The 27,800-nt window shown below is 42.9% G+C and overlaps 1 protein-coding gene and 1 long non-coding RNA gene across 4 annotated transcripts in view; one reads left to right on the top strand and one right to left on the bottom strand.

Moving 5' to 3' along the window:
* The window catches only part of col5a3a (collagen, type V, alpha 3a), a 42,488-nt gene that overhangs the window by 4,542 nt on the left and 10,146 nt on the right, over nt 1–27,800 (bottom strand). For 2 of the 3 annotated variants that reach the window (XM_057014502.1, XM_057014501.1), the window contains exons 2-60: nt 22,772–22,939; nt 22,033–22,246; nt 21,772–21,934; nt 18,597–18,719; nt 17,333–17,749; nt 16,600–16,716; nt 16,381–16,488; nt 16,240–16,293; nt 16,107–16,148; nt 15,694–15,756; nt 14,966–15,040; nt 14,798–14,881; nt 14,639–14,695; nt 14,400–14,453; nt 14,241–14,294; nt 14,088–14,141; nt 13,475–13,528; nt 13,211–13,264; nt 12,885–12,929; nt 12,086–12,139; nt 11,892–11,936; nt 11,701–11,754; nt 11,332–11,376; nt 10,989–11,042; nt 10,683–10,727; nt 10,351–10,404; nt 9,695–9,739; nt 9,519–9,572; nt 9,303–9,410; nt 8,746–8,799; nt 8,368–8,421; nt 8,232–8,276; nt 8,010–8,063; nt 7,681–7,725; nt 7,505–7,558; nt 7,360–7,413; nt 7,178–7,231; nt 6,977–7,084; nt 6,656–6,745; nt 6,452–6,505; nt 6,157–6,264; nt 5,787–5,894; nt 5,547–5,600; nt 5,416–5,469; nt 5,213–5,320; nt 5,084–5,137; nt 3,344–3,397; nt 2,352–2,405; nt 2,207–2,260; nt 2,003–2,110; nt 1,876–1,929; nt 1,745–1,798; nt 1,607–1,660; nt 1,471–1,524; nt 1,280–1,387; nt 1,139–1,192; nt 812–865; nt 619–726; nt 490–543 (exon numbers count right to left, since the gene is read on the bottom strand). In XM_057014502.1, the coding sequence (XP_056870482.1) occupies nt 490–543; nt 619–726; nt 812–865; nt 1,139–1,192; nt 1,280–1,387; nt 1,471–1,524; nt 1,607–1,660; nt 1,745–1,798; nt 1,876–1,929; nt 2,003–2,110; nt 2,207–2,260; nt 2,352–2,405; nt 3,344–3,397; nt 5,084–5,137; nt 5,213–5,320; nt 5,416–5,469; nt 5,547–5,600; nt 5,787–5,894; nt 6,157–6,264; nt 6,452–6,505; nt 6,656–6,745; nt 6,977–7,084; nt 7,178–7,231; nt 7,360–7,413; nt 7,505–7,558; nt 7,681–7,725; nt 8,010–8,063; nt 8,232–8,276; nt 8,368–8,421; nt 8,746–8,799; nt 9,303–9,410; nt 9,519–9,572; nt 9,695–9,739; nt 10,351–10,404; nt 10,683–10,727; nt 10,989–11,042; nt 11,332–11,376; nt 11,701–11,754; nt 11,892–11,936; nt 12,086–12,139; nt 12,885–12,929; nt 13,211–13,264; nt 13,475–13,528; nt 14,088–14,141; nt 14,241–14,294; nt 14,400–14,453; nt 14,639–14,695; nt 14,798–14,881; nt 14,966–15,040; nt 15,694–15,756; nt 16,107–16,148; nt 16,240–16,293; nt 16,381–16,488; nt 16,600–16,716; nt 17,333–17,749; nt 18,597–18,719; nt 21,772–21,934; nt 22,033–22,246; nt 22,772–22,895 (4,530 nt within the window). In that variant the 5' untranslated portion in view covers nt 22,896–22,939. The remainder of the gene's footprint in view (nt 1–489; nt 544–618; nt 727–811; nt 866–1,138; nt 1,193–1,279; nt 1,388–1,470; nt 1,525–1,606; nt 1,661–1,744; nt 1,799–1,875; nt 1,930–2,002; nt 2,111–2,206; nt 2,261–2,351; nt 2,406–3,343; nt 3,398–5,083; nt 5,138–5,212; nt 5,321–5,415; nt 5,470–5,546; nt 5,601–5,786; nt 5,895–6,156; nt 6,265–6,451; nt 6,506–6,655; nt 6,746–6,976; nt 7,085–7,177; nt 7,232–7,359; nt 7,414–7,504; nt 7,559–7,680; nt 7,726–8,009; nt 8,064–8,231; nt 8,277–8,367; nt 8,422–8,745; nt 8,800–9,302; nt 9,411–9,518; nt 9,573–9,694; nt 9,740–10,350; nt 10,405–10,682; nt 10,728–10,988; nt 11,043–11,331; nt 11,377–11,700; nt 11,755–11,891; nt 11,937–12,085; nt 12,140–12,884; nt 12,930–13,210; nt 13,265–13,474; nt 13,529–14,087; nt 14,142–14,240; nt 14,295–14,399; nt 14,454–14,638; nt 14,696–14,797; nt 14,882–14,965; nt 15,041–15,693; nt 15,757–16,106; nt 16,149–16,239; nt 16,294–16,380; nt 16,489–16,599; nt 16,717–17,332; nt 17,750–18,596; nt 18,720–21,771; nt 21,935–22,032; nt 22,247–22,771; nt 22,940–27,800) is intronic. The other variant, XM_057014503.1, reaches the window with a different exon arrangement.
* Nucleotides 1,377–4,491, top strand: LOC130514734 (uncharacterized). The gene is made up of 2 exons (XR_008947049.1): nt 1,377–1,951; nt 2,044–4,491. It is a non-coding gene; the product is annotated as an uncharacterized LOC130514734 (long non-coding RNA).

Here is a 27,800-nt window from a genome sequence, read left to right as displayed (position 1 = left end):
GGTTACATTTTCATCCATCTGTTAGTGGTGTTTTTGTTTGTTTACACAAAAAAACCTACTTGATTTCAATGAGACTCCCTGGAAGGATGGGCAATGAGCCATAGAAGAACCCATTAAGTGTTGGTGTAGATCCAGGAATTTTAATTTGAGAAGACTATTGTGCCTTGGCAGAAGACTACAGTTCCTGAGCTTCTGGATATCATTTAAAATCTGCTGTATGAACGGCCGTATGAAGAGGCTGTCTATAAAAAACACTGCATTTTTGCCATTTAAGCACCTGACAGCTGGTATTATTATTATTTCATTAGTGTTTTTTAATCTACACATTGACTTTCTTAAATTGTTTTTTGCTACAGCATCATTTAAATTCAAAGCATTATCATCTGTGAGATTAAAATCTGACTTATTTACATATAGCGTTCTAGTAGTTTTTACGCCACTGAAAACATATCTGTTTATGCCGATGCTGTAAAAATATATGCCACTCACTGAGAGTCCTGGTGGTCCTGGTGGCCCAGTGGGCCCGGGTGGGCCAACTACACCCTAGAAATGAGCAAAGTCATATTTTGAATAAATGTTTCTGCTGCATTGTAAGATGGTGCAAATATATAACTGTACCTCATCTCCTTTAGCCCCTCGGGTTCCTTCGATCCCCGGCAGACCTCTGTCTCCCTTCTCACCAAGGTCTCCAGGGGGACCGACTAAACCGAAAATCCCAACATGACCCTGCAGTAACAGACGGGTTCAGAGGCTCGTCACCTTTGTTTCCCTCTGTCCAGAGCAGCATAGCTTTAACAGGTGGAAGACTCACTTTCTCTCCCTTGTTTCCAGGGTCTCCTTTAAATCCAGGAAGGCCTGGTGGTCCCTGTAAACAAAGTCAAGTAAATCAGCCAGCTGATACCACCAAAAAAGTTGGCTGACATGCCAACACTGCCTGTGCAGCTGTGAAATCAATAACAATTCCATCCATTAGCAACTCGATCACTCTAGGTCTATATTTTGTCCATCACATGTTTAGCTCTTTTTTTAACCTATAAAATCAACCAGGGTAAACACATCTAAATAAAGTTATTGAAATCACCTTTAGAATTGATTAGAAATCATAACTTATCATCAAAGGTGTCTCAACAGTACTTACAATTGGTCCTGGTGGTCCACTCATTCCAGGCGGTCCGTTTAAGCCGTGCTCGCCCTTAGAAAACAAACAGCTAAAATTCATCTGACATCACAATGGTTGACCTGATCAAAACAAACAAAAGCAAACATAAACTGTACTGACCACAGGACCTGGGATACCTCTAAGACCATCTGGACCCAACCTCCCTGGTTGCCCCTGTGGGCCCACTGGGCCTATCTTTCCTGGTGGACCCTGGATCCCTCGTTCTCCCTACAGACAACAGGAGCAATGTAAGATATGAAAGTCTTTGTAAATGGCACCACGCAAGACTAATATTCAGTCATTATTCTTACCTTTGCACCCTTCAGGCCTTCTTTGCCTTCTATTCCTGCAGCACCTATGTGACCCTGGGGTTGATAAAAGGCTGATGAGCTTGTGATCAGAGTGCAAAAATGCATTATTCACACAAACAAGTGTCTAAGAGCTCACCCTGCGTCCAGGAGGTCCAGGAGGACCTGGCTCTCCAGAGGCCCCGGGTGGTCCCTTATGAAATTAAACAGAAAGAAAGTTACAAAAATGATGATGATGACAAAAGGTAAGGATATTAAAGAGAATTGTGATTCTTACCACTTTTCCAGGTTCTCCATTGTCTCCTTTAGACCCTGGCCCACCATCTATCCCCTAAACATAGGAAAAGAGGTGATTAAACTTTGGTAAACTGATGAATAACATGCAAATGATGAAATAATTTTACTGACATTGTCACCGGGTTCTCCAGGGGGCCCAGGATCTCCAGGAAATCCAATGGGACCCTGTGGAGAAAAAAAACCTGAGGTAAAACCCATCGACTGTGTGGCATTACCAAGAAAACGATGAATGACTCACAATGGTGCCTTTAGATCCATCTTCTCCCGGTATTCCTCTAGGTCCAGGAGGCCCAGGAGTTCCAGAAAGGCCAGAGTCCCCCTTGTCTCCTACATCCCCTTTAGCACCCTAACAGTGATGCAAATCAATTGGCAAGCAATGAAAAGACAAGGAAAAGAAGAGCAAGAAGAAGATGGAAGGAGAAACGGAGGCAGTTCGGCTCACAATAACGCCAAGCTGTCCAACGGGCCCCGGGTCCCCAACGTCACCATCATCGCCCTGCCAGCAAAGTTGCATATTCAGCACCATAAAAACACGCTGTGCACACACAAACACACACGCTGGGCAGTTGCCGATGGGCAGCACTAACCTTCTCTCCAACAGACCCGGGTTCACCAACGCCACCAGGCATTCCAGGTTGGCCCTGTGGCAGAAACGAGACGAAGCTGCGTGAATCGAAATGCCACCAAACAAGAACCTGCTAGAAATATCTCCGCTTCTGTTCCCACAGAAAAAGCTAAAACTGGGGCAGGATTATCAAAGCACAGAAAAAAAGAGCATTCACACATGGATACTGTTTCACTTGGTCACTGTTCGCTGCACATGTGCACGTATTCCTTTGTGCACGTGTGTCAGGGTGTCAGTGTTTGGCGTCGCGAGACAAACCCGGTAAAAGCGCACGTTCGGTAGAGCGCACCGACGCGAGGGCCCAGCGCAGCCGCACACGACTACAAAGCCTCTCCTGTCAGATGCTATCCTCACATACCATCCCAGCCAATTTATCACGCAGTATTCTAGGATCAGTCCATCTACGACGCCCACCCTCTATTCGTGTCTGCGTGGCACGGCTCATGCGCCTCTGTAACTGACTGCTGAATAATTGACCAGTGTGAGAGGCTGTCGGAAGACGACCGATACTAGGGGTAAATATAACTGCCTCTCAGGGATGATAGTCTAGCACTTGTTAATGATTTACAGAGCTGTAAATATAACTCCCTCCTGTAGATCGTATCCTAATACTACTTAATAATTCAAATTTCAAAAGGCTCTGTGGTGGCAAATTTCCAAGTGAAGAGAATATAAATGGAGAACCTGGAAATTATTAATAAACCATGATGTGGAAGGAAAAGGCACTGTGACAAATGCAGAGGGAATAGTTTGATACTGTATCTTAGAGGCATGTAGCTGTTACCTTGAAATATCTCCAACATTCAATATAGGGTGATTTTTTGGTCATTTGGTGACACTGGTTATACTATATATTATCAATGATTATGCTCTTAAGGAATATCGTCTTAACAGGCCAGATTCAGTAAATTAAACAGATGAACCAATTGAGAAAATAAATAAGCTACACATTACCTCACTTCCAGCTGGTCCCTGGGGACCTCGTGGGCCATGCTGTCCTAGAGGCCCCTGTAAGTAGAGAAAAGAAACGTAATTATTAGACAGGAGAAGTTACAGCGTATCAGATCCACCGACGAACTAAGGCTGAGGCTTGCCTGCAGCTCCTCAAATTAAATAAAACTAGTCTGCCCGTGGTGGATTGCTTATGTAATGGCCCCCGCATCTAGGATCATTATCTGAGTCACACACTGAAGATGTCCAGACAGGTCATTAGCCTCAATATGGCAGAGGCTCTGATTCTCTCTACGCCTTCTCTTATTAATTAAAAATTTCTTTCTAGTGCTTGAAAACATCTTCACTCAGTGATGGTGGGGGATTTGACTTTCCTGTGCAGCTCAAGACAGCGCCAAGCAATTAATTCTCACTGCGCTTGGCGTCAGCCTGAGTTGAGTAGATGTTGAGCTCTGAATCACTCTGAAGTCTTGGAGGGAGCCTTCTGCTGCAAAGACACCGAGACAGAAAGACAGACAGTCTGCCGGGCGGAGACTGTGGAGATGGAGGAAACCCATTTTTCTGGTGGAGAGACGCTGGCGTATTAGTGGGGAGAATCCTGTGATCCGCGATGTTCACACATGAATGAAACTTCCCCGCAGAGTTTTCAGCTTCGCCCCTCAGTTCCCTCCTTTCTGTCTTTTGTTTTTGTTCCATTCTGATGATTTGCTCCTTAATCTGGTTGTGGTGCCGAGCAGCTATGGAGAATCTCGTAGCGTGTGTGTTCATGGTTGACAGCGTAGTGAGATGACTGTGACGGGGGGGGTGTTGTTCATTAGACAACCAAAGCTCAGCTAATCTGATTAGCTGCTGTCACACCATCTTCCCGCTCACAATCACTGCCCCACCTCTTCCATCCACTCCACTACCTCTGTTCTGTCAATCTTGGTTTTCTGTTGCATCCAATCTTCATTCTTTCTTGCATCTAGGATTTATTTTAGATGTCATGTTATGAGACAAAGGGAAGATACTGACTCCAATCTCTCTCAGTTGTGATGGAGGGCTTGGACCAATAATAAACATTATATCCTGGCCTTTCTTTTCAGATTCTTTGAATAAGAAAAGCGCGGAAGCTGACAATTTAAGTCAATAAAACCTCATTTGTTTGAAAATGCTGTGTTTTGCTTCAGCTACTTTGCTTATCTCTCTCATTGTATCCAGCGGCATCCAATTTGGTTTTTAATGCTCACTATATGAAACGATCTGAAGGCTGAAATCTGCATCAGTGTTGGAAGAGATAGCGCAGAGGCAGAGGGTCCATCAACTGAAGACCCGTATCAGCCAATGACAAAAGTCAAACAATAATGCCGTTGTGCCAAGCCCTGGTTTTATAACTATAACCTAGCTTCCATAACAAATGAGGAGCTATTTGTGGCCATACAGTGGCTATTCAGTGCTGCAAAACTCAGCTTTTATAGAAGAAAAACAAAAAAAAGCAATGATACGCTCAAAATGACAGAATAGTTGTAGTGATTGCCTCAATTGATTTGATAGCCCATGTAAGAAGCAGTTTTACCCCTTTTCAATAACTATGTTTTTTTATAAAATAGTTTGACACCATTAACAGAAATACAACCTGCTATCTCAGGCTCTACCAATAGAAGTCAAAATTCAGTGCAAAATGCTTTAAAAGTGGTGTAGAGAACAGAGAGGGAATGAGACTGGGTCAGTGAATTTCAGAAGAGACTGATGAATTATACTCACAAGTGAGCCAACATGGCCACTCTCTCCTTTCTCCCCTGGTGTTCCTGGCATTCCCTAAAAATTCACACGCAAAACGAGATTAGCAAAAGAAAAGAATCTATGAATTTGAAATCATGGTCAGTGGATTACCTGTAGTCCTTCAGGACCAGGTAAACCCTTAAACCCTCTGTGTCCTTCATCTCCTTTAGCTCCATTCATGCCCTGTTGACCCCGAGGACCTGGTTCACCATCGACGCCCTACAATGTTACCAAGTGTCAGCAATGTAAATGTTAGATTCCTTTAAACTGACTTTTTCTATAATAATAGTATTTTATATTTTGCTCTAACATACTGGTGGTCCTGACTGGCCCACAGGTCCGAGAATTCCAACAGGTCCTGGAGGTCCCTGAAAACCATAGAAGAAATTTAATGCAGAGGAGGCTGTGCAGGTTATGATGACATGTCTGGGCTTTTCATACTCACACTTTCTCCCTTTTCTCCTTTGCTGCCTTTCTGACCTGGTCCACCTGTCTCTCCCTGTATAGACATTTCCATACTTATGAACAAACATGTACTGCAAACACAAGCTTTTGCAAATAATCAATCAATCAATCAATCAATCTTTATATAGCGTCTTTTACAATCAGAATTGCTCAGACCCAGTGAGCACATTCATATCAGCCCTCTAGATCACATTCCGAGGTGGGCCGTACAAAAGAGTACCTTGTCTCCATCTTCTCCTGGAGGTCCAGAAGGCCCTGCAGGCCCCGGCAGCCCCACCGTTCCTGGTTGTCCATCAGGCCCAGCTGGACCAGCAAGCCCCTTCTCTCCCTGCAGAACAGATGAGGACAAATATAAATGCCTAGTGAATTCTAATACATCATGTAGCAGTGGGGAGTCGTAATTGTGTATTAGAATTGATTATTTCATATTTCTATCCTCCTTGAGCTGGGCCCTGCTATCTGTCTCTTAATGATACTCTCCAAAGCAAGAGCACATATTTCTTTACCATCTAGTGGTGGAAAGCAGTGCTATAGTATGTGATCAGGATATGTTGTCTGTGAAACATAACAGGCAATGTTCCAAATCTTACAGGCTCGCCTTTCTCCCCCATCGGCCCAGCAGGACCCACACCTCCAGACTGTCCTGGCTCCCCAACGTTGCCGGCTGGCCCAGCGGGGCCCCTCTCTCCTGTGGCACCCTGGAAATAGGAGGAGATGGAGAGGTGATCTGGTGGTTCGCTCGTTGATTTCATGAAACAGCCGTGATTAATGAGATTGTCATGATCATCCATCGCCATGGAAACAGTCCCCCGCTTCATAGGCTGCAAGATGGAAGTTGAAGCGGTAGCAGGGGATGGAAAGCAAATGTAACATGCTAGTTCTTACCACAGGTCCAGCAGGACCGGGGAGGCCCTCTTCTCCCTTCAGACCTGCAGTACCCTGAAGGGACATAATTAAATGTGCTATCAGTTAATAGTTCTTGAATTTATCTGTTGTGTAGAAATTGAATTGGCTCTGCACACTTAAAGGATAACTCAAAACGATTGAAGAGACGAGATGTAGACATGACATGTATAAAATCTGCATTACCGTGGAACCGGGGTTGCCCCTGCTGCCTCTAAATCCTTGAAGTCCAGTAGGGCCACTTTTCCCTGCTGTTCCTGGAAGACCTGGATCTCCCTGGAAAGCACACATTTGTGATGATTGGGTATATCAGGCAAGTAGATAGCAGATAGCAGTCATAAATCATGTTTTATCATCCACAGCACTGCACATTTTATCCAGTTTATTAGTAAATTGACAGTTAAGACCCAGAGGATGAGATATAAAAGCAGAGTCACTAAAAGCAATGACATCAATAGGCGATTGTAATCCTGACAGGTTGATTAAAATATTAAAATATAATCTCACCTTGGCACCCTCCTTACCGGCAGTTCCCGGTAAACCGTTCTCACCAGGAGGTCCTGGTGGACCTGGATGTCCCCTATCTCCAGGTGGTCCTGTCTCCCCAGATTTTCCCTAAAGGATGCACATTATAAACGAGACATCATCAAACAATTCCTGTGAACGCCTGAAACCAAATAAAGACTGATAATGAGCTCTCTGTCTTACTTGTGGACCAACAACACCAGCGGGGCCAGGAGGGCCATTCTTGCCTTGAAAACCCTTTGAAAAAAAGCAAATAAGTGTTACAATCAAAAGTTAGATTCAATAGTGTGATTTTTCTTGGTCATTTTTATCAGTCATTTAGTCTTGCTAAATTTCACCACATTTCTAACGTAAAGGTGACTCACTGGTTCCCCCCTCTGGCCTGGATGTCCTGGTAAACCATCTTTTCCAGGTGGACCCTAAAAGAAAACATTTTTATGTTTTATGTACAAAGGATAAGCAAACAATTTGGAATAAAAATGGATGGATAGCACATCTTGGAAGGCTCACATTAGGTCCTCTAGGTCCTGGTTCACCATGTCTTCCCTGTGGACCTTGGGGACCCTAGAAAATAGGAATACATGTTAACAATGCTCTCAAAGGACTCCATGGTTATTATACATTCACTTTTTTGGTAAAGAATTTCTTTATCCTGAAGAATGTAATCCAAGAAGCACATTGATTACCAGATCGCCAGGGGATCCTGAAGGACCATCTTGTCCAGCAGATCCCTAGGTAAACAGACACATAAAATTTGAATGAATAAGTAAAACACATTGTCTGTATGGTAAAATGCTTAAAGTAAAAATGACCTGCTAGCAAACTGAAAGAAAGGTATCTGCTATGACCGTAGCTGTAGCATCTCAGAGCAACAGATGGCCTGTTATTTAAGAACGAATAGCAACAGCTAATTCTAGCACATTAGATGCATTCATCTATACATTATGAGACAGCCAGGCGTGATGATCTGGGCCTGACTATATCAGAGTGTGTTTGTGGACCATCTCAGATTTACTTTTTCTCCTGGTTTTCCAGTGGGTCCATTTGCTCCTCTTTCCCCCCGGGCTCCCTGTGCGAAAATAAACACGGATATGTCTTATATTCATTTCTCATCTGGAGGTGGAAGATAAATATCTGCCGATGCGATGCCATGGTAACCTGATTATGGCTCGTCTCTTTACAAATACTACTTCACATGTGGAAAAAAACAACAATGCATCCATTTAGCTGTACTCACATTAGGGCCTCTTTGGCCTCCAGTTCCTTGTGGGCCAGCTGGACCCTGCATTGCAAACATGTAATTACACAGTGTAACAACAGCACGGGAAAGGTGAGACACTGTGAAGCAGTTAGAAGGTCAACGCAACCCTCACCCTTCGTCCTTTGTCTCCTGGGACTCCGGCTGAACCAAGGAAACCAAGTGATCCCTGCAGACACAAAGGTCAATCCGGCATCCATTCATCACCCATCATCCCCCACTGCCTAATTAACACATAATTAACTGCTGTATCAAATTAAAACAAATCTAATCCATGAGCCCAACACAGCTTTAAATACACCATTCATCAACACATAATGAATTGATGTCACTAATGAGCTATTAATAAAGTAGTCATTTTCAAGCCATCTATCATCTTTTATTTTTAATCAGACAGTAACAGTAACGACATAGAGGCACAAATTTCACTGGTTCTGATGAAGTACCCAAGGGCGTTTTAAATGAACACAATGACTTATCGGTGCTAAATCACCTTAGGACCTTGTCTTCCTGGATATCCAGGCAATCCTGGAACTCCGAATTTACCCTGTGGAGAAAAAGAAGGCCTGAACACAGAAGCCAAGCATCTATTGAGAAGAAAAACACATGATTGGATTTTTGTGTCAAATCAGTGATTGCAGTCCTGATACACACTGACGTATTATGAGATCTGGCTGATATGAGAGGAATATAAGACCTTAATGAGGAGTCTTTCCACAACAGTGGATTAACTGCAAACCAACTCTGTTTATTGCTTTTTGGCTTAGAGAGCCATAAAGAGATAAATGCCTGCACAGCACCCAAAAACACGACAATTCACAGTCAAAATGATGCCTATCTTTTGGAATAATGTTAAGCTTTCATTAAGCGATGACAAAAAGGTGTGTAGAGTGGTTCATTTGGGTGTGTGAGCTGATGAGAATAAATTCAGATATTCACTATTATCAAGTTGTTTTGTTTGACAGATATTTATACCAGTTATGACATGCATATACTACTGGGTATAGTGGTGGTTAGGAGTGTGATGGACAAACATCATTTATACCATACCTTCTCACCAGGTACCCCGGGACCTCCCGCATCTCCCAAGGGTCCAGCTTGACCCTTCAGCCCTTCTGGTCCATCCTCTCCACGAGCACCTGTCGTTCCATCATCACCCTAAAGCGGAGATTAAGTATGAGAACGCAAGTGGAAATTGTATCTTCCATCTGTGAATATCTCAATGAAAATGGTTCTGAGGCTTGTGAAGCGGCTGGCTGTGCTCACCCGGTCACCCGTAATGCCCAGATCTCCTTTGGCTCCAGGGAAACCATCTTCACCCTGTAGTACATTGAGAAGCAATAACGTGAAAGCAATCATTGTAAATTAGCAGTATTGTGCTGTAATTTGCCAAGTGTCCTTCCAGACACATAGAGTCAGAGTTTGACAAGGATATCACTCACCTTCTCCCCTTTGCCCCCCTTTAGACCCCTAACTCCATCTGCTCCCTGAGAAGTGAAGCAAAGCACATAAATAATCATTAGATCAGAATCCAGGACTCTAAGGCTTCTCAAGAATCCGCTACCTCAGAAATAATATGTAGCCCCGCTTTATTTTCTGAAACACCATCATAAAAAAATAAAACAATCTATCCTGTTTGTTTATATGGATTTTCTTTTGCCCTCAAATTGCACTTATTGAGCCATTATTGATCTTGGATTTCCATGATTCTAATGCTTGGCCAACATGTCCAGGCATTGCCTCTGGAATGTTGCAACAAAATGTGCAAATATGAGACAGCAAACTCCCGGCAGAATGACATCTCACTACAACTTATCGTTTATCCTCAATTTCAGTCAAAATGGACCGAGAGACCACGCGCGCTCATCTCTCATCTCCATCCCTCTCTGACACTCCCCTGTTCCTCACGTCCTTCAAATGTTCACTCCTCACTCTGCGGTTTGGCATTCCCCTTGAGAATTGCGGTGCATTTCCTCCATCTGTCACCTCTCAGCCCTCACTAAAACACCTTGTCCATCATAGCTACACATTCACTACATGCAAAATAAAACAAGCAATGTGACCTTTTTACAAAGACCACGATCCTTTTAAGTCTCACCTTCACTCCACGGATCCCTGGGTACCCCGCAGGCCCCTGAGGCCCTGGTAGACCCTATAGCCAAGAAGAGAAGAGCAGCATCTTTCATTATTATCAAACAGCATCCAGCAAAATTACACTTGTCTAGTGAATAAGTATTCCAATTAGCAATTTGGGGACAAGGAGGTGCTGATTCTAATGAGATAATGGCCTTGTGTCTTTTTAGAACACAGCAACTATAATTTAGAATGTGGGCATTATTGTTTTCAAAAATTAGAGAATACAAATACAGCACATTTACAAGTGATTACAACAGCCAACACACAACATTGGACTGAACGAGGTCTACGCACTTGCAGTCCCTTTTCTCCCGCAGGGCCCTCTCTTCCTGGGTGGCCCTAATTAAAGAAAGCACAAGTTTAGTTAACTGCTGTAGCACTTTGACAATAAAGGATTTGCTATGAAGATCTTTCCTTTGTTTTGGATGCATACCTACCTCTTGCATTAAAGTTACACCAAACATGAGATCAACTACTATAAAAGCTTTCAGATTTGCGTGCACACTGTCATGCAAATAGGTATTGGTTGAGGTGAAGCAATTAATTTCTTCCTTAAAATGTTCGTATGCGTGCATTTACTGTAGGTGTGACAGGACTTACCGGAGGACCGTTTATCCCTGGTAGTCCCGGCATGCCTTGCTTTCCCTGTGAGCCCTACACAGGACAGAGAGAGTGGTTTGGATGTTGGAGACACCACATTTTCCACTTTACCAGACTAATATTAGGTCTAGTTCTATGGTGTACACGGCAGGAAACCATCTCTGGTGTGTGCTACGTCTGTGGGTTTCCTTTTTATATTGATTTCCTGCCTAAACCTGTTTTATCTAAATGGCATCCTAAAGTTTCTCCAGTTCACACTGACTCCCCTGGGTACATGATGACAGGAGTCATGAAGTCAAAACTTTTATTGTAAGATTAAGTGAGGAACACCACCACTACCTACCTTTTCTCCTGGTAATCCAATGGGACCTTGAGAACCCGGCAACCCCTGGACAAGAACATCAGACCAATAAGTGTAACAAGACTAGAGCACGGTTGGAATTGCGTATGGAAGGATTATCCATAGTGTACGCATGACCTTGTATGAGCTTTCTGACATGCATGGAAAATCTGACACCCTTTTAAAATCAAGTGTGGTTGTTGCTTCATGTAAAGCTACAAGAAAATGGGTTTAGCATGCATTTAAATGATCTAAGAGTTTTCAGTGGCCTACTCAAAAAGATTCCAATGAATCACAAATGCCAAAAAAGTGAGATAGCAGCTGTATATTTGCAGCCTTTTCATTTGATGTAGCGATGTGTTGGTACGGTACCTCTACTCCCGGATTTCCCTGTTGACCTGGTGGCCCAATTTCTCCAGCTGGACCCTGAACAACAACGACGTGTAATCACTCACACACACTGAAATTTGAACTGTATATTTATAATACATATCATAGTGTCAGTGACACATAAATATGTTACAGGCATTAAATAACATCTTTATGAATTTAACCATACTGACCTGGTTGCCCTTTGACCCTTGTGGTCCATCAGTTCCAATAATACCCTTACAGAGTTCACACATACAAAATGTCAGTAAATAATTTCAATATTGGACAAAATTGAAAGTAAAAAAGCAAATAGCTGATCATCTTTCCCTTGATGGCCACAATTCTATGGATGCAAATGAAAATAATGTAAATCAGCATGACTTACTGGTTGGCCAGGTGGACCGGGTGGCCCCCTTGGTCCAACAAGCCCCCGGGCACCCTAAAGACAAAACACAGCAGTGTCAAGAGCTACACTGGTGATGACGATCATCGTCGCCATCATCATCATCACCATCATCGCTACACAAACTGCATTGCTCTGTGTTTTGTGAGTGTGGAGCTGTTTTTTATCAGCATCCCTCTTTGTAGGCCGGCCAAGCCACCTGTTCCACAGTCACATCTGTGATCTCCTGGGAAGTGATTGATATGGAAATATAATCATTCAAGTCTGGATTTTATCTCTCTCCTCTCTGACTCTGTCTCTCTCCCGACTCTCCATCTCTCTTATCTCTTTCGCCACATCCACATTTCTCTGCCGCAGTTGTCTCTCTCATCTCTCCATTCCAATCGCTCCTCACACCAAGGCAGTCAGCTCGCTTCTTCCTTCATTTTGTATTTTAACACTACTTTCATAACATGTCTTACGACGCTTCATTTCTTCCTACACCGGGTGATCCGTTTGGAGGCACGGAGCCGCGCTGAGCAGCATCCTTACCTACTGCGAGAACGATGAAGAGCGAGCCATAGTCAATCAAAGGGTGTTCACCGGTAAGATAGACACAGTGTCCCGTCAATCAAATGGATTACCTGTCACCAATTCAGATGTTTGTGTTGTGTTTTTCAGTGCTTCGGCTTCACATTGTGTATTGAATCGGTTGTTTTTTAAAAACATTAAAAGCATTAAATCGCTCTGAATTTTTCAGAAATAAAATTAAAAAAAACAAAAAAACAATGTGGATACTCACAGGTTCCCCCGCTTGCCCTCTTGGCCCAACTGGTCCATTGGATCCCTAAAATGGCAAATGTGCATTAATCTGAAGAATTGACAGCTTTACATTATAGAAAACAGGAATTCTGCAGTTGACAGGAAAGGCTCAACTTTATTCACCTGCCTGAGAGAATTTATAACATGATAGCTTTGGCATGTCAACAGTATGTGCCAAAGAAATACACTCCACAAATGCAAAATATTAAAAGCAGGTATTTTATGAGGCTTTCCTATTTCAACTTCATAAAAAATAGAAACCCAGCCCAGCACTGCCCTATAGTAAACTTAATGATGCACATTCACCTTTTCTCCTGGCTGTCCAACAGGCCCAAGGAGACCAGGCTTTCCTCTGTCCCCCTGCAAGATAAATAAGAAAAATCAGCCTTAAGTCAGAACAGCTCTGTTTAGCAAAGCATGTCATCGAGCAGATGGTTTTTAGTTTAAACTGTCATCACAGAAATCGCAACAATTATCAAGACCATAATATGTTAATAAACATCTACCATATGAACCAGACTGAGAGGCCTATTAAAATGTGACATTGATAAGTTATCAACTTCAGCTCACCCTGTGTCCCTTGTTTCCTGGGAGACCTGGTAGGCCATCAAAACCCCTGTCACCCTGAGAGGAAATAGACAAGCAAGAACTTTAAAGCCTCAAACACACACACACCCACGCATGCATGAACACACACACACACACGCGCACGCAATCTCTCTCATACAAACCAGTGTGTAAAAGGAAGCTGAACTGTACTGGGAGGCAAAGCCTCCCATCTGCTCTGTATAACGTGGAGAAGGAGCTTTGAGATTAGCTGTAGTTCTGCTAAAATGCTGTTTTGACTGATAAAGATTCTGCTGTTCTGTCAGACACGGTATCAAGGGAGCCTGATGTACTGAGCTCTCCCTGCAGCTGTTAGGTATTGAGTTGCTTCGTTGTCAATACTTATACGCAGGGTGAATACACAAGAGTTGAGTGTATAGTTTGTTTTTCCCCTTACAAGATTTTACAGGAGGATTTTTTTAGTGTTATATTCAATACTTTTAAAAAAAACATAGGTCAGCTGTACGATTTAACAGCCTGTAATGCCAGGAACTAAATACTTTCCAATAACAGTACCAGTAGATGCAGAACATTTTGGTGCAGCTCCATTTCCAAAAACAATGAAAACATATTTTACCTTTAAGCCTGGGTCACCTGGAATTCCACGACCGCCATCCATCCCTGAACGGCCCTGAATACCACATTCAAGTCAAATGGCAGCTCTTTGTAGCACAGCACAGAACACTTCTGACTTTTTTCAATGTCAAAGCCTGCAATACTCAAGACATACTGTTTTTCCCAGCTTTCCTTTGAGTCCCGGTGGACCTGGCAACCCCCGCAGTCCCTTTTGAGCAAGACAAAAATCAGAACATGTAATGAGTGAGACATAAATTGAGGCAGGGCATAATGTGGTTTAATAGATGTAAATCAGGGTGAAAACTGTTCTTACAGCAGGGCCACTCTCTCCTCTGTTTCCTTTAAGACCTGCGGGGCCTGGACCACCCTGCATGATTGAAAGAATTCAACAAACATGGTTTAATCAGCACAGGTCACTGAATTCATTCAAATTTTACACAAATTGACCACATTTTTACACTCAGTATGAATGCATTACACATGCCGAGTTTACAGTAGCACAAAGCAGTTAAGATTATTGTTGAGAACAAACAAGCTTCAGGTGTGCTGTACCTGGGGGCCCGGTCGCCCAGATAGACCAACTGGACCTGGAGGTCCCTTCATTGACATCTGAAAGGCAAAAATATCTAAGAGTCTGACATAATTCAGCATAAAAGTTGCCACAGGTGGTGGCAAATTATAGAGCTTGGAGATCATAAAGGACCTGGGTACCTGGGTCTGTTGCAGGATAGCCCGTGCCTGTGCTTCCTGTGGAGATACCATAGGTCCCTTCTGGGAGTTCCCTCCAGAATGGAACTGAAAGGAATAAAAGAAAGGGGTTATACATCCCCCTCTTGTGGACATATGAGAACTGCACCCAGGAAAAATGTTCTCTCTTACTGGTAGCATCAACATGGTTCCTGGAGGACCACGAATCCCATCAGCACCAGGAAGACCTGGACGTCCTGGAGGACCCTGACAGCACAGGAGGAGGAGGCATCAGTCACTCATACTTAAATTGCTGTACAAACAATGCAGTACATGCCACTGGTACACAGTAGCATATCATAATGGTGCACATCTGCTTTTTAATAGCAAAGCAATATTATAGTATTATAATATATACTATTACTGTAAAGGTTATTGAATACTGAAATTGCTAAAACATCCACTTTTTAATTGAATGGGTTTATGACTGTGTCAGACCCAGTGATATCTGGTATTACTGAGTCTCTTTAGATTACATTCCTAGAAAATAAAATGTGGGTTTAGATACTGAACAATGACAAAAAGGTTTTAACGTGATATTTATGGTGTTAAATGGTCATCAGTCATAACAACATGAACATAGTCATAGCAAAGGAATAAATCTCATTAATAACTCTGTGCCTGTGCAATGTTTTTCTTTGACAGGACATGAATAAACAGACCATTTATACTAATCATACTCACACACAAACACACACACATACAGACACACAAGCCATAAGAAAACCAGGTCAAATAGGAATGAGTCAGCATCAGTCCCTTCAGAACTGAATCAGTACATTACAATCTCTTGGACAGGTCTCAACAAGGCAAATTGGGGTCAAATTAACCTAATGGGTCCAATTCCTGGGTTTACTCACCAATTCACCGAAATCTCCCCTTGGTCCTGGAGGACCAGTTGGCCCAGCTGGGCCTGTAAGCCCCTGTGAATGAGATAATCACTGCACTTAGTAAAGCTCTCCACATGCTTGAAAGCACTTAATCATTAAGTGTCCGTTTAGATTTATTTCAATATTTATACTAAATGTTTTTCTTTAAATACACACAAAACTCTTTGAGAGGACTCATTTCCATTGTGATGTTGGGTATTTGGTGTTCAGCTGTAGACTCTGGTTGTTTTCCAGAAAACCACACAATGTTACAGCCTAATGGCAAGAATCCAAAGGATTTCACCACATCTGGACGGTGACCAAAGTTTTCGCCACATCCTGTACAATTACGCAGACACCATTACTCATTCTGCACAAGCTTTTCAGGCAGTGAATAAACCTACCTGTGGACCTGGTGGACCAGCGGGTCCTGGCACATATGCACCCTAGAAAAAAAGAAAAAACAGCCAAATATAGCTTTGTCGCAGAACTTGCTCTCATCATTAAATAATACACGTTTCGGCTTTAGCAGCTCACCGGTTCAGTAATAGCCGGCTCTCCTTTCTGGCCTTTCTCCCCCTCGAGGCGCGACTGAGGAGCAGAAATAAATGAATGTATATGGGTTTTTATAGACACCTGCAGACACAGGCATTACACTGAGTTCATTCAAAGATATACATCTCTTTTCCATGTTTCCGGCCTTTCTCGCCTTGCAGAGTCAAAGCTGTCCTCGTCTATTTCATACTCCTCATAATCTGGGTCATTCGCAGGATCTTCATATTCAATCTGCTCAGGAACAGAAAGCTTAGTGTGCGACAGGGGTAGTGAATAGTAAAATGACCTCATATGGCCACTGCACTTGGGTGAAGACGTGCCTTTAATTTGCACTTAACCTACCTCATATGCAGTAACATTGGGCCCCACTGTTACAGTGGAAAGCGAGACATCATCATAGAGTTCTTTATAAAGGTCATCGTACTCTTCAACCGCCAACTGTATCGATGACTTGTTTTCCTGTAGACAACACACACTGAAATGAGTCAACGTATCCGAGGATAGACACATTTTGTACGCCACGAATGTGGGGGAAAATGGTGAATTTCAAGAGAATGAGTTTAATGTCTCCAGGATACAGCAGATGTGCATGCTAATGACAATGCTGACGAGTAATTCGTTGATGAAAGACATCAAATTCTTGTGGCGACACTGCAGAAGTAACGAGGCAGCATGATCTTGAATAATTAATTTGCTTGGTTAATCAGGAAATGGGGAACAAAATAGAAGAAATATAGTTGCGGCATATTCATTTTGTTAAATATCAGGTCATTGTCTTTACCTTCACTGCACAACAAGCTCATGGGTTGAAATGAACTGCCGGTCACGTGCATACCATGCCTCTGATTCACAGACTCATGCATGCTCTACATAAAACCTACACAACGAGTAGCACAGTGACAATAAGCTCATGTGAAAGACATTCTCAAGGTTTTCTTGAAGGGGTAAAGCTAGTGAAAATGGTGCTGGTTAGTCGTGCTGGCGATAGAGAAGAGGTGATCTCTATGGTTAGGATATGTGGTGGGAAGTAACTGGTTAGAGCTGGGACGGGTTGGGGTCTTTACAGGTAAACTACCTCCTCAGAAACCTCTCTTTCAGGTAATGGTGCTGGCTCCAAAGTGGGGGCTTCAGTTGTAGAATCAGGCTTGAGTGTGGGCTTCTCCATGATGGATTGGTAGAAGGCGTCGGAGGGCATCGTTGTTTCTAGAGGGCTCTTAGTATCAGGCAGCTCTGTGGGCTGAAAAGATCCTTGGGACAGATACTCAGGCACTGTCGAGGACACACTAAGGAAGCCTTCCTCGTGAAGACTGTCCTCCTCATGTTTCTTCTTCCTTGATCCCTTCTTGCCCTTGCCCTTGCCCTTTCGTTTGCCTTTGCCTTTTCCTTTTGAACCCCTGTCTCTCTTCTTTTTGCCTTTTCTGTCCTTCTTGGAGTTTTCGTTTGGCTCCCCAGCCTGGTCTCTTTGCAAGTCACCAGGTGAAACTTTGGAGATCTTTTGTGAAAAGAGAATTTAAGGTGAAGGCAACAAAAACACATTCATACAAAAAATATAATAAAATGATAGAGACACCCTTGAACAGCAAACGCCCAGTCATACAACAAAAACATGTGGAAGTATTTGTCATTCCACTCACGCGGACTATCTGCTTGTTTGGTCAGAGGTCATTCTGTCTATGATTCTGCAGAGGTGCAAATGTTTAATGTGCTGGTGCGAGGGAGCAAATATTAGCTGTGACCTCCTCCAGAGCAACATGATTGCATATCACTCATACAAATGCAAGTTGGCTGTAAAAGCTCCATTTCTTATAGATACCAGGCACGAATAAGCCCCATTTATAAACAAGATTAGCATATAAAGGCGGAATGATGGGAAGTAGGTCAATGGGCTGACAGATGTTGACATGTTCTGGCTTTAGAGCTCATTTCCTCAGCTGTAGTTCTGCAAAGTCCAGCTGGACGACGGTCAAAATCGCTTCATAACATCATCACTGAATCATCTCCGGACCATCATCAGTGGCTGCTTTTGTGCACTCACATGACTTATCGTGTAAAAGATTCTTTAAAAAGAAAAAAGAAGGGGAAGGAAAAAAAAAAAGAAAAAAACTGGACTGAAAATGGGTTCCACAGACAAGGCGTTTACTCACACACATATGTGCAATTATTTTTCAAGTTTTAAAACTTTTGATCATATCTGCTTGTAGGTTTTTTGGAAGAAAGCATTCATCGATCTTCATGGTTGCACTTGTGAACCCTCTGCAAACTCTATTTATCCAGCAGGGGAAATGGAAATAACAGAATTAAAAGGCAAATCATCACCTCCTTGTGTAGGCTGCACTAACCTCACGCGTCGCCAGGGCTTGAATGCTGTAGGGCAAAGCAGAGTCGCAGTTTGGTATGTAATCTACACAGTATCTGGCAGCAGCCTGAGGGTCCTCCAGGATCAGTAATTGCTGAATGGCTCCCTGATAAAAATGCAGAAAGAGGAAAAACTCTGTATAAAGAAGCCAATTGCACAGCCGCCACAGAACCGTCTCGGTAGAAAAACTAATGAACAGTGCACATTACCTTCCAAAATAAAAGCACCACAAGCAATAATAACAATATAGAAACAAAAAGCAACGTGTAATAACAACTGCCACCGACAGCACGCTCATTCTGAATTATTGCTTTGCAGCGGTGCACCGTAAGTCTAGGCGGGGCCTGATGATCTACAGGAGACATAACGGAACCCTTCACTTCCCGTAATGCCCCAAAGGCGTAGAAAGTTTATCTCTTCCCAAACATGCACAGTGCCAGACACTGCAGCACTGAGCCGGGGGCCACCATTAGCTTTAATGGCCTCACACTCGGCATCCTTCTTGCCTCCTCAAGTTGTAGCATTGAGATAATATAACTTATCACTGACGTTGGTTGATGCATTCAAGACACTGTAATCATTAAATGTGAGTAGCGGTGTAATACTGTGACAACATTCGGTGAACAACTGCACATTAAATGACTTGAGGCGCAACTCAAGCACAGCTGTTCCACAGCAAGAAGGTTATGGTTCAAGCCCAGTTGGATTCTTTATCTGCAGTTACTGTGTGGGCTCTCCGTGGGTAATTTCCACTCAATATTCTTGACTAATGCACTGACTGGATTTGTTGCACACTGGTGGCCCACACCTCCCAGAGGGAAAGGTTAAATCTAGAGCCCAATTTTTTATTTGTGACCAATAAACTATGATCTTTTAAGCAGAACTATCTGCCATGCCACATATGGATTACCATAAAAAATACTGTAAGCTGGAGGAGAGGAATTCTCTAATAGAAAAAGATCATTTTCCCGCCTCCTTTGGCCAAAGTCCTGGGTCAGGCAAAGGACAACATCATTTGGTAAAAAAGAGCAGAAAGAACTGCAACTCAGAGTTAATGCAGTCGAAGATAACTTTGCTCAAGATCAAAGGCAACAGTTTCCCACATTCGTTTTCCTATTTTCTTTCCCTTGAAGGAACTTTTAGCAGAAATAGAGAGTAAAGTAGCGCCCCCAAGCATGTCGCAAGGCACACTAAGGAAAAGAATTCAGATGAAATCACCAAAGATTAATAGCTAATGTCAGCAATAGCTCAGTAGCGTTTCTGATGTCAGCATAGTTTTGTTGTTTCACATCACAAATAAGTAGACCAAATATGAGCTATTGCATTCATAGATGAGTCATGATTTTTGTGTGGTGGAGGAGAGGGGAATTCTCACTGTAAGCAAAGAAAGGTTTCTGTGCTCCACATTTGCCTGACTTGCATTAGACACTAAACTCTGATCATGGCCAGACTCGACATACTATAGTTTAAACAGACCGGGACTGAGCTAATGTGCTCCTCACAAGTGTGTATTAGATTGTTTGTGTTTGTAATGATGTGTGTCATGATTCCATGCCCGTGTGTGTGAGCCAAAAAGCATTTCCAGCGTTATTCAAGACTGAAGCAATCTGCATTTCCTGACAAATAAACGCTGCGACGGTCTTCGCGGTTAGTTTGTTGGAAAGGTAAACACGAAGCATACAAGGAGCGCAGTCGCTCATGTAGCAAGTCTGAAGTTTGCTTTACTGCCTTCACTTTGAAAGTCAGACTTCCACAGTACAACGACAATCTGGAAGCAATAGAGACATTAGTCACTGACCACAGGCCCCTGCTCCCACGCCGGGCAATCATACTGGGAGAACTGCGCCAAAGAATTGACCTCCTCCCCCAGACCCAGAGCCTGGGAACAGAGGCCTGGAGGTCAGCTGGCTGAATCTCTCCTGGTACCATTTTTTATTTGCCCATAGGCTGTAGTCAGAAGTACTGTAGTGGCAAGATAAACAGTGAAGACACGCTGATAAAACAAAGATAAATTTGACATAGTTTACACCAGAGTTAGTTTTTTTTTTAAAAAGTAATTTGCCTACACAGGTCTTGTTGGGTTCAAGTTATTCTCTGAAATATATCAATCATCACCTCTAATACTACGCCATCAATGTAGGTCAACACTGAGGAAAAGAAATTAGAACATATGAATGTTTTTGGATTGAGGCCAGGGATTGAAGGGGAATGAGAACAAGCTCCGTGAAAATGGAGATTTATAGGGCCCACAAGGACGCACATTTTTCCAACTCAAGTGGGAAACAGAAAAAATTGGAAGAGGAGTGTGGAACAGTAGAAGAGTAACAGCAGCTCAGGGGAGTGGCATCAGAGGTTTGGATAAGGGAAATGAGTGGACAAGGTAACTGATGACACATGAAGGTACAGGCTGTCAGGGCCAAAACATGCAGATCTCTGCTGACTCTATCAGGACAGTTGTTAAGTGAAAACGACTCCCCATCTTTAGGTGCAAGAAAACATTCCTGTTTCAGACCTCTCTCTCCAGGCGACTCTGACAAACCTCCAAAATGGTATAGCGCAGTATATTTCAGTACACATCTAATATACAGTATATAAGATGCAATGCAGTCTTCAACAATACTGATGAGCTACAGAAGTACAGCCTGGACTCCAGAGGCGGTGTTGCAGGAGCTGTCTGAATGACTCTCTTTTGTCACCGAATGTGCAGCTTTGCAGGCACAAAAATGCAATACAACACTCGAAGGAAAAGGAGAAATGAACAAAACGATGTAATGTAGGCCCGCTTATGTTCACAGACCAGCTACATACAATGAGTATGCTACTGGGAGATCCAAAAAGCAAATGAAGGTACGTAATTGCCACACTTTGCGATGGAAATAAGGCAGGGCATGTCTGAACAGCACATCCCCTCCTCCAGACACCTCTTTTCTTCTGCACTCCTTTGTTCCTGTGGCCCATGATTGACAGAGGAACCTCTGTCGCCCCGTGCCTCCTTGAACCCAGATTCTTTCAAGTTTTAAATAGCTTTAAGGTGGCGAGGGAGTTCCACAGTATTACTTATGATGTATATTCATTAGCGACAAGTTTATACTGTCTTAGACTGATAATTCATGTAGGTTGTACTGTATATGGAGACCACTCCAGTTGAAATGTCCTACCTCAAACACAGCTTTATCCAGTAGTCGAGTCCCAAACACGGTCACTCCATCTGTGCTAACTGCAGCATCGTCCCCTCGCTGCAGACTCTGGGTCTCTACCTTCTTGCAGTCTAAGTAGAGCGTCACCGACTTGCCGTGCACGCTGTATGCTATCCTGTGCCATCTGGAATAATGAGATGAGAGAATTTAAGTTGGATCTGGAGGTCAAGAATTGAAGGCCAGAGAACTCTCTACCATTTCAAGGGATGTTTAGGTACTCACTTTCCATCAGCCAAGTTGACCTTCTTGAAGATGGGGTGCATGTCTGGTGTGGGCTGCCCATGCTGGTCCTCATACAGGAAGACAGGTGAACGGCCCATCTCCAGGCCTAGCTGCTGCACCCCCAGTTCATGGTAGACTGAGAGGAGAAAGAACTGGGAGCCCTTTCTAGCTCGGACAGTAGCCATCACAGAGAAATCTTTGGGAAACCTAGAATCTGTTGAGGAGAGGAGAGGGCTTGTTAAATCAGTCAAGGCAGAGCACAGCAGGGAAGTGAGGTTTTCAATATTACTCAGGCACCACCTGCAGCTGGTGAGACCCGAGTAACGATGATAATGATGAAAAAACTGCTTGTGCATGCACAGATCCTGCCCAAGGAGCGCAGGGAGTTCAAAATCAGACGTCTAACTTGGAGGAGAACCTTCACAAAAGTGTCACATTAAAAGTCTTGTTACTACTTTTGGAACTCCACACATATTTTATTCCTGCATCAAACCGCTGTCCTGGATTCGCACTTCTAAATGTGACATATTTGTCAGGTGTCTTCTTTAAATGACAACGAAGCTTTCTCATTTCCTCTCCATCAACTAGTGAAACGCGGCCATCTGCTGCCATATGTGGCCCTCCAGCATCACTCCTGCGTGCAGGAGGTCTTTGAAAAAACATCAGAGATTATTCCTGACATGGGCGAATATGAAAAATGTTTAGGCCATAAAACTGTAGAGAATGTAGAGTGTATTACCGGGGAAGAGCTGTTTCGTGGGAACGCTGAGCTGGACCTTTTTGTCTATCTTGTAGGCCATGTCCGTCCCCTCTGTCCCTGTCCGGCTGGTACACAGGCCAGTCCCCAAGGACACCCCTTCCATCCTCTCGGACACTTCCAACAGTTGCAGAACATCGATGTGAACAGCTGCAAATGAAAAATAAAGAAACAAATGTTGTGTCTGTGTATACGGAAATAAAAAAAACAAGCTTAGGAAGGGGTTAAGGCCTAATCAGGTGGTGGCAACATGCTTTTAATGATGTCAGGGTGACAGAACTTTGTTGTCTGGCTCATTTAAGTACTGCTTGTAACCGCGCTGAAGAGCAGGGTTTAATGTGGCTGGAAGCAGGTTTAGAGCTTCCTGCTTCCAGGACTCAGAAACACCAGGCCCTTCTGAGATGTGGCGGCAGGTGGCCAGGCTTCTGTGGATGTTATTAGAGGAGAGGAGAGGGTTATACACGAACCCATAATCCTGCAGCAGCGCATCTGACAGCTGACACCTGCATCCTGCTCAGCACCAAACAGCACCCATGCTGCATTTTACCTGAACCTGCGCATACAAGATATATTCCTGCAATTGATCATGACAACGTACAGTATTAAGCACTGTGATGCCGCGCATGTAGCCATAGACTCTTAATTATGATTTTTTTAAATTGTTATGATCTCTTGTAGCAAAGACTTTCCCAATAATTCTGCATCCAGTTCCAATGTGCCGTTGTTTAATGCCGCTAGTTATGTTTTAGATGTTTTGTTTGATAAACCACTGCTGTGAGCATTAAATGGGATCTGAGTTCCGTGCACAGCCAGTCCCCTGCCTGCTGCCAGACAGAGCGCGTTCAGGGCAATACGCCGAATTTCACATTCCAGTCGACCGAAATGTGGATCCTAAACTCAAATTGCCTCCTGTGGCTCCACAATGTTCATGGAGATCTGCCTTTTATTCTCCGCATTAATTAAACATGTGGAGATGTTTATCGCCGCTCAGACACTGCTTACAGAAAAACAAAATGTAGCATTTTATAGCATTATTTATTTGCAAAACATAGACCGCACGCTCTAGCATGCCTTTGCCATCACACAGCATGGCAACAAGACCATAAATACAGTAGTTTCATGTCAAGATTTATATAAAACTGCAGCTTACCATTTTAAATTTTAGTCTAAACAAGCCGTGTAAATATAATCTGACATTTAAAACCACAGACATGATTTTTAATGCGTACAAATGTTAACGACTTTACCCACTCACAGTCATTAAGGATAAATTTCAATTGTTCTTGGCCATCAGAACATTTCAATGGGAGCTAAATGTCAATGAAGGAGTCCTGTTGATTTGTAAAGGTCACACTGATGCCAGTAGCAATTATGTTTCTTATTTGTAAACAGTCAACAAGTAAAATAAGTTTTAACTTAATGGAACGTCATTGAAGAGCGTATTTGTTGAGTTGACTGTGTGATTGACTGATGAAGTGGATTTGGAATTGGTTTCTTTCCATGAACTTTGCATGGGTTGAAAAAAACTCCCATTTACACCATTTATCTCAAATCGGCCATAAAAGGACTCTAATTATTATAGTACAAAGCAAAAAACAAAGATATGGAACACTGAAGTCTGTGTAATTCTTTTTAGCTTAAGGCTCAACCATAATTTAATACATAAGCACCAGAATTTCTATCAAAGCCTTTAATTTTTCCTCAGAGTTTACTTTGCGATTTACATCATGTCTGGTTTCTAATCTTTAATGTTCACATTTAATTGAAACTGGTGTCTTTCTGTTTTTCTCTGATCCCAAATGAGCCCAAAAAATCAATTTCCTTCCTGATTTAGACTTAGGTTAGAGGTGAGAATCCACTAGACTCATGACACGGTAATTTCTAAAACCCTAATGCTCAACTCGAAATAGCGTTTTAAATTAAAATAACAGTATTTTAATTATTCAGCAGTGTCTGTCTGTCCAAAACAGCACCTGACAAAACGTACAACTCCATTTTTAAGTACAGGCTTAAATTCAAGTGATCTGCTGAAGGGAGGTAAAAAAGTCAGTTTCAGTAAAAACTGGTGGGGTTTTTTTGCTGCATAATTCAAAACATGTTCCAACTGTGGGTTGACAGGAGACACCTGACCTCTGACATTTCCATGACAACAGTGTGCCCTCACATAGGCTGAAGGACATGAAACACAAATTCCTACAAGAAAGAAAATGACACACTTGATCAGTATGTTAAGCTTGTAAGGCCTCTTAGACATGCTGTACTGAGGCCAGCTAAATAAATTGTTAAGGAAAAGGTTTGTCAGACAGATCCCAAGAATGTGGGGAAAACCGATGCTGCGTTTCAGAGGATGCAACAACATCAAATGCTAGCGGAACACAAGAATGTCCTACATTAAACAGTTTCCCCTGATCTTGTCATTAATAACTAACTCTGGTGTCAAAGGGACAACCTTGGGCTAGTGGCAGGCACCCAAATGAAGTCTGGAAACTACCAGCAATCAATAAATTTGATCTGTTTGTTGCTTTGAGTTCAATGATCACACCTTAAGATGTGCGAATCTCTATGCTTTTCTTGCTTTGCTTTTCTTGCAGCGCTGAATGTCGGAGCAGGCTCTGCTTTCATCTGATTAGGCTTTGAGGTAATCGGGTTTTTATCTCACCTGTCAAATTATGTTACTTAAAGAAAAAGTAAGACTGGAATAGTCTGAAAGAACATATTCAGGAATCCTGTGGTGCGCCTACTGAAAGGCAGGACGGGCTTCCTGTACGGAGCCTATTCACAACACATTAGTCACGTTTTAAATGGCATTAGATGATCTGCGATAACTATTTCATCTCAAAATGTACAGCTCGGTGCAGGCAGGGCGATCAGTTCATCTCTGAATGCTTTTTTGCTCTCTTTTCCCTGTTATTGTGCTGAGCTCACATCTTCCTGACAGAACAGTCGAGCAATTCGCCTCACAAAAGCTCTATCCACTTAAAATGCCACCAAACAGTCGGTGTCTGTGCATCTTTTTCTGGGTGTTTGACATTTCACACAGACTTTCTGCCTTGCAGCCACTTCTGCCATGCGTGGACATAATGTGCTCTCTGTGTTCCTATAGCAAATGTCTCTGAAGACATTAGATATGACTCACACCACCTACACTCCTCGCTCAGCCTGAAAATACCACACACACACACACACGCACACACACACACACACACGCACACACACGCACACACACGCACACACGCACACACACACACACACACACACACACACACACACACACACACACACACACACACACACATTGCTGCAGAGTCAAAAACTATTACACTAGGGAGCTAGGGGAAATAAAGCCAAGATGAATCTGGGCAGTGAGAATTTCCCACATTATCTTGGCCCACACCCTTGCCTGACTGGAGGAAATCACTAACATTTGGTCATTCCATTATTTTTTGGGAGAATGTATCTTATAAAGCATCTGTCTTATTTTAAATAAGAATGTATAGTTCTTTAATGAACGTGTGTACTTGTAGGAGACGTGCAGACGGCGTCCAACTTTGATAAAAGGATTTCTTCATTGTTTAATCTCTGTTCTGAAATGGTACATTCCATACTGCTGAGAGAGCTCCTCAGTGTCAGAGTGACAAGCTGTGTATACTGTATAGAGAGCACTGATGAAGAATTGCTGACAGATCCAGGGAACGTTGTCAACCTAATCCAGACACTTTTCTTGAAAGCTGCGCGCAGTTTCATGTTAATCAAATTAAAAATGGGTGTGACCATTCACTTTGTGAGGAAAGTGTATACGTTCTAAACAACTGAGGAGTCGCGTGATTTGCCAAGTATGCGTCTCAGAACTATTAAGGGTGTTTTGCAGAATGTGGGTCAGTAAGGCCGTGTTCTGTTTCACCAAGCCCTCACTGTGAATTATAGGTTTGATACTGATTCTACTTAACTTCTGCGGGCTCTTGTTGCATATTTATTTCCCACACATTAAAATCTTTGTACTTTCTTCAGAACAGTTTTCATTTCTTCTTTCCATCCCATACTGGGTTGGGAGCCAAAAAAGCTGCATGGCCCTCTGAGAGAACACCTGCCCTCGGAGCTGCTAACCGGGCAAGTGCACCACGCAAACACACAATCACAACTATGCATCTGTTTTTTTCCTATGCTTGTGAGGAAACGACAGTAAATTCCTTTGCTTAACAATAATCTCCTCTCAGTGGCTAGCATCGACCCTTGACCCTTGCCGACCCAGTTTCTCATCACTAAATTCCCTTAAGACATGAGAGAGATTTTTCTCATCTACTTGTCCTTTGGAGTTTGGTCCTGATAATACATGATTTTAAGGTTATTTCACAGTGCAATTGAAACCTTTTGCACATGCGAGCCTGAACAACTGCGAAACAGACCCAGCTGCCACTTGGGCCGATCAGTGGAGCAAACCATGTTTATACATTTTCTGCTTCTGCTTTGGTGTTTGTGTGAGCTTTGTCCTCATAAGAAGCCCAATAACAGCTGCATTTGGGATCCTGAGGAGATCAAAAAACATCTTAATACAACAACGATACAGACATCACAAATAATAAATGTTTGGCCACTTTTAGAAGCTTTGCTTTGTCTCTGCAAGAAATTTAGTGACACAGCGACCATTGATCTTTGACCTCTGAGAGCAGCCCGGCGTCGAAAAAGATCAGATAAGAGGAGAAACAAGTCGGTTGCACAAAACCACAAACAGCAACAGAAGCAATCAGCACAGGCTTTTGGTAGAAAGAAAATAGTTCTGCTAAGAAGAGAAAATGATGGATGACTATAATAACTTTTTTTTCCCCCTGTGGGTCAAAACCAGAGATGAGGCACATGAAATGTAAGGGAACACAAAGAAGTCAGCAAGTTTGATGTAGCTTCATTGTGATTCCGCAGAAATCATCAGATGCCTGAAATCTAAAAGCATCGAGCGATCAGAAATTAGGAGCATTAGGAGCCTGAGGAGGAGGGAGTGACTTTGTTCTGGAGGCCA

Source organism: Takifugu flavidus, chromosome 18 (genome assembly GCF_003711565.1).
Source record: "Takifugu flavidus isolate HTHZ2018 chromosome 18, ASM371156v2, whole genome shotgun sequence".
Taxonomy (NCBI): Eukaryota; Metazoa; Chordata; class Actinopteri; order Tetraodontiformes; family Tetraodontidae; genus Takifugu; species Takifugu flavidus.
This window is presented reverse-complemented; position numbering and strand designations above follow the sequence as displayed.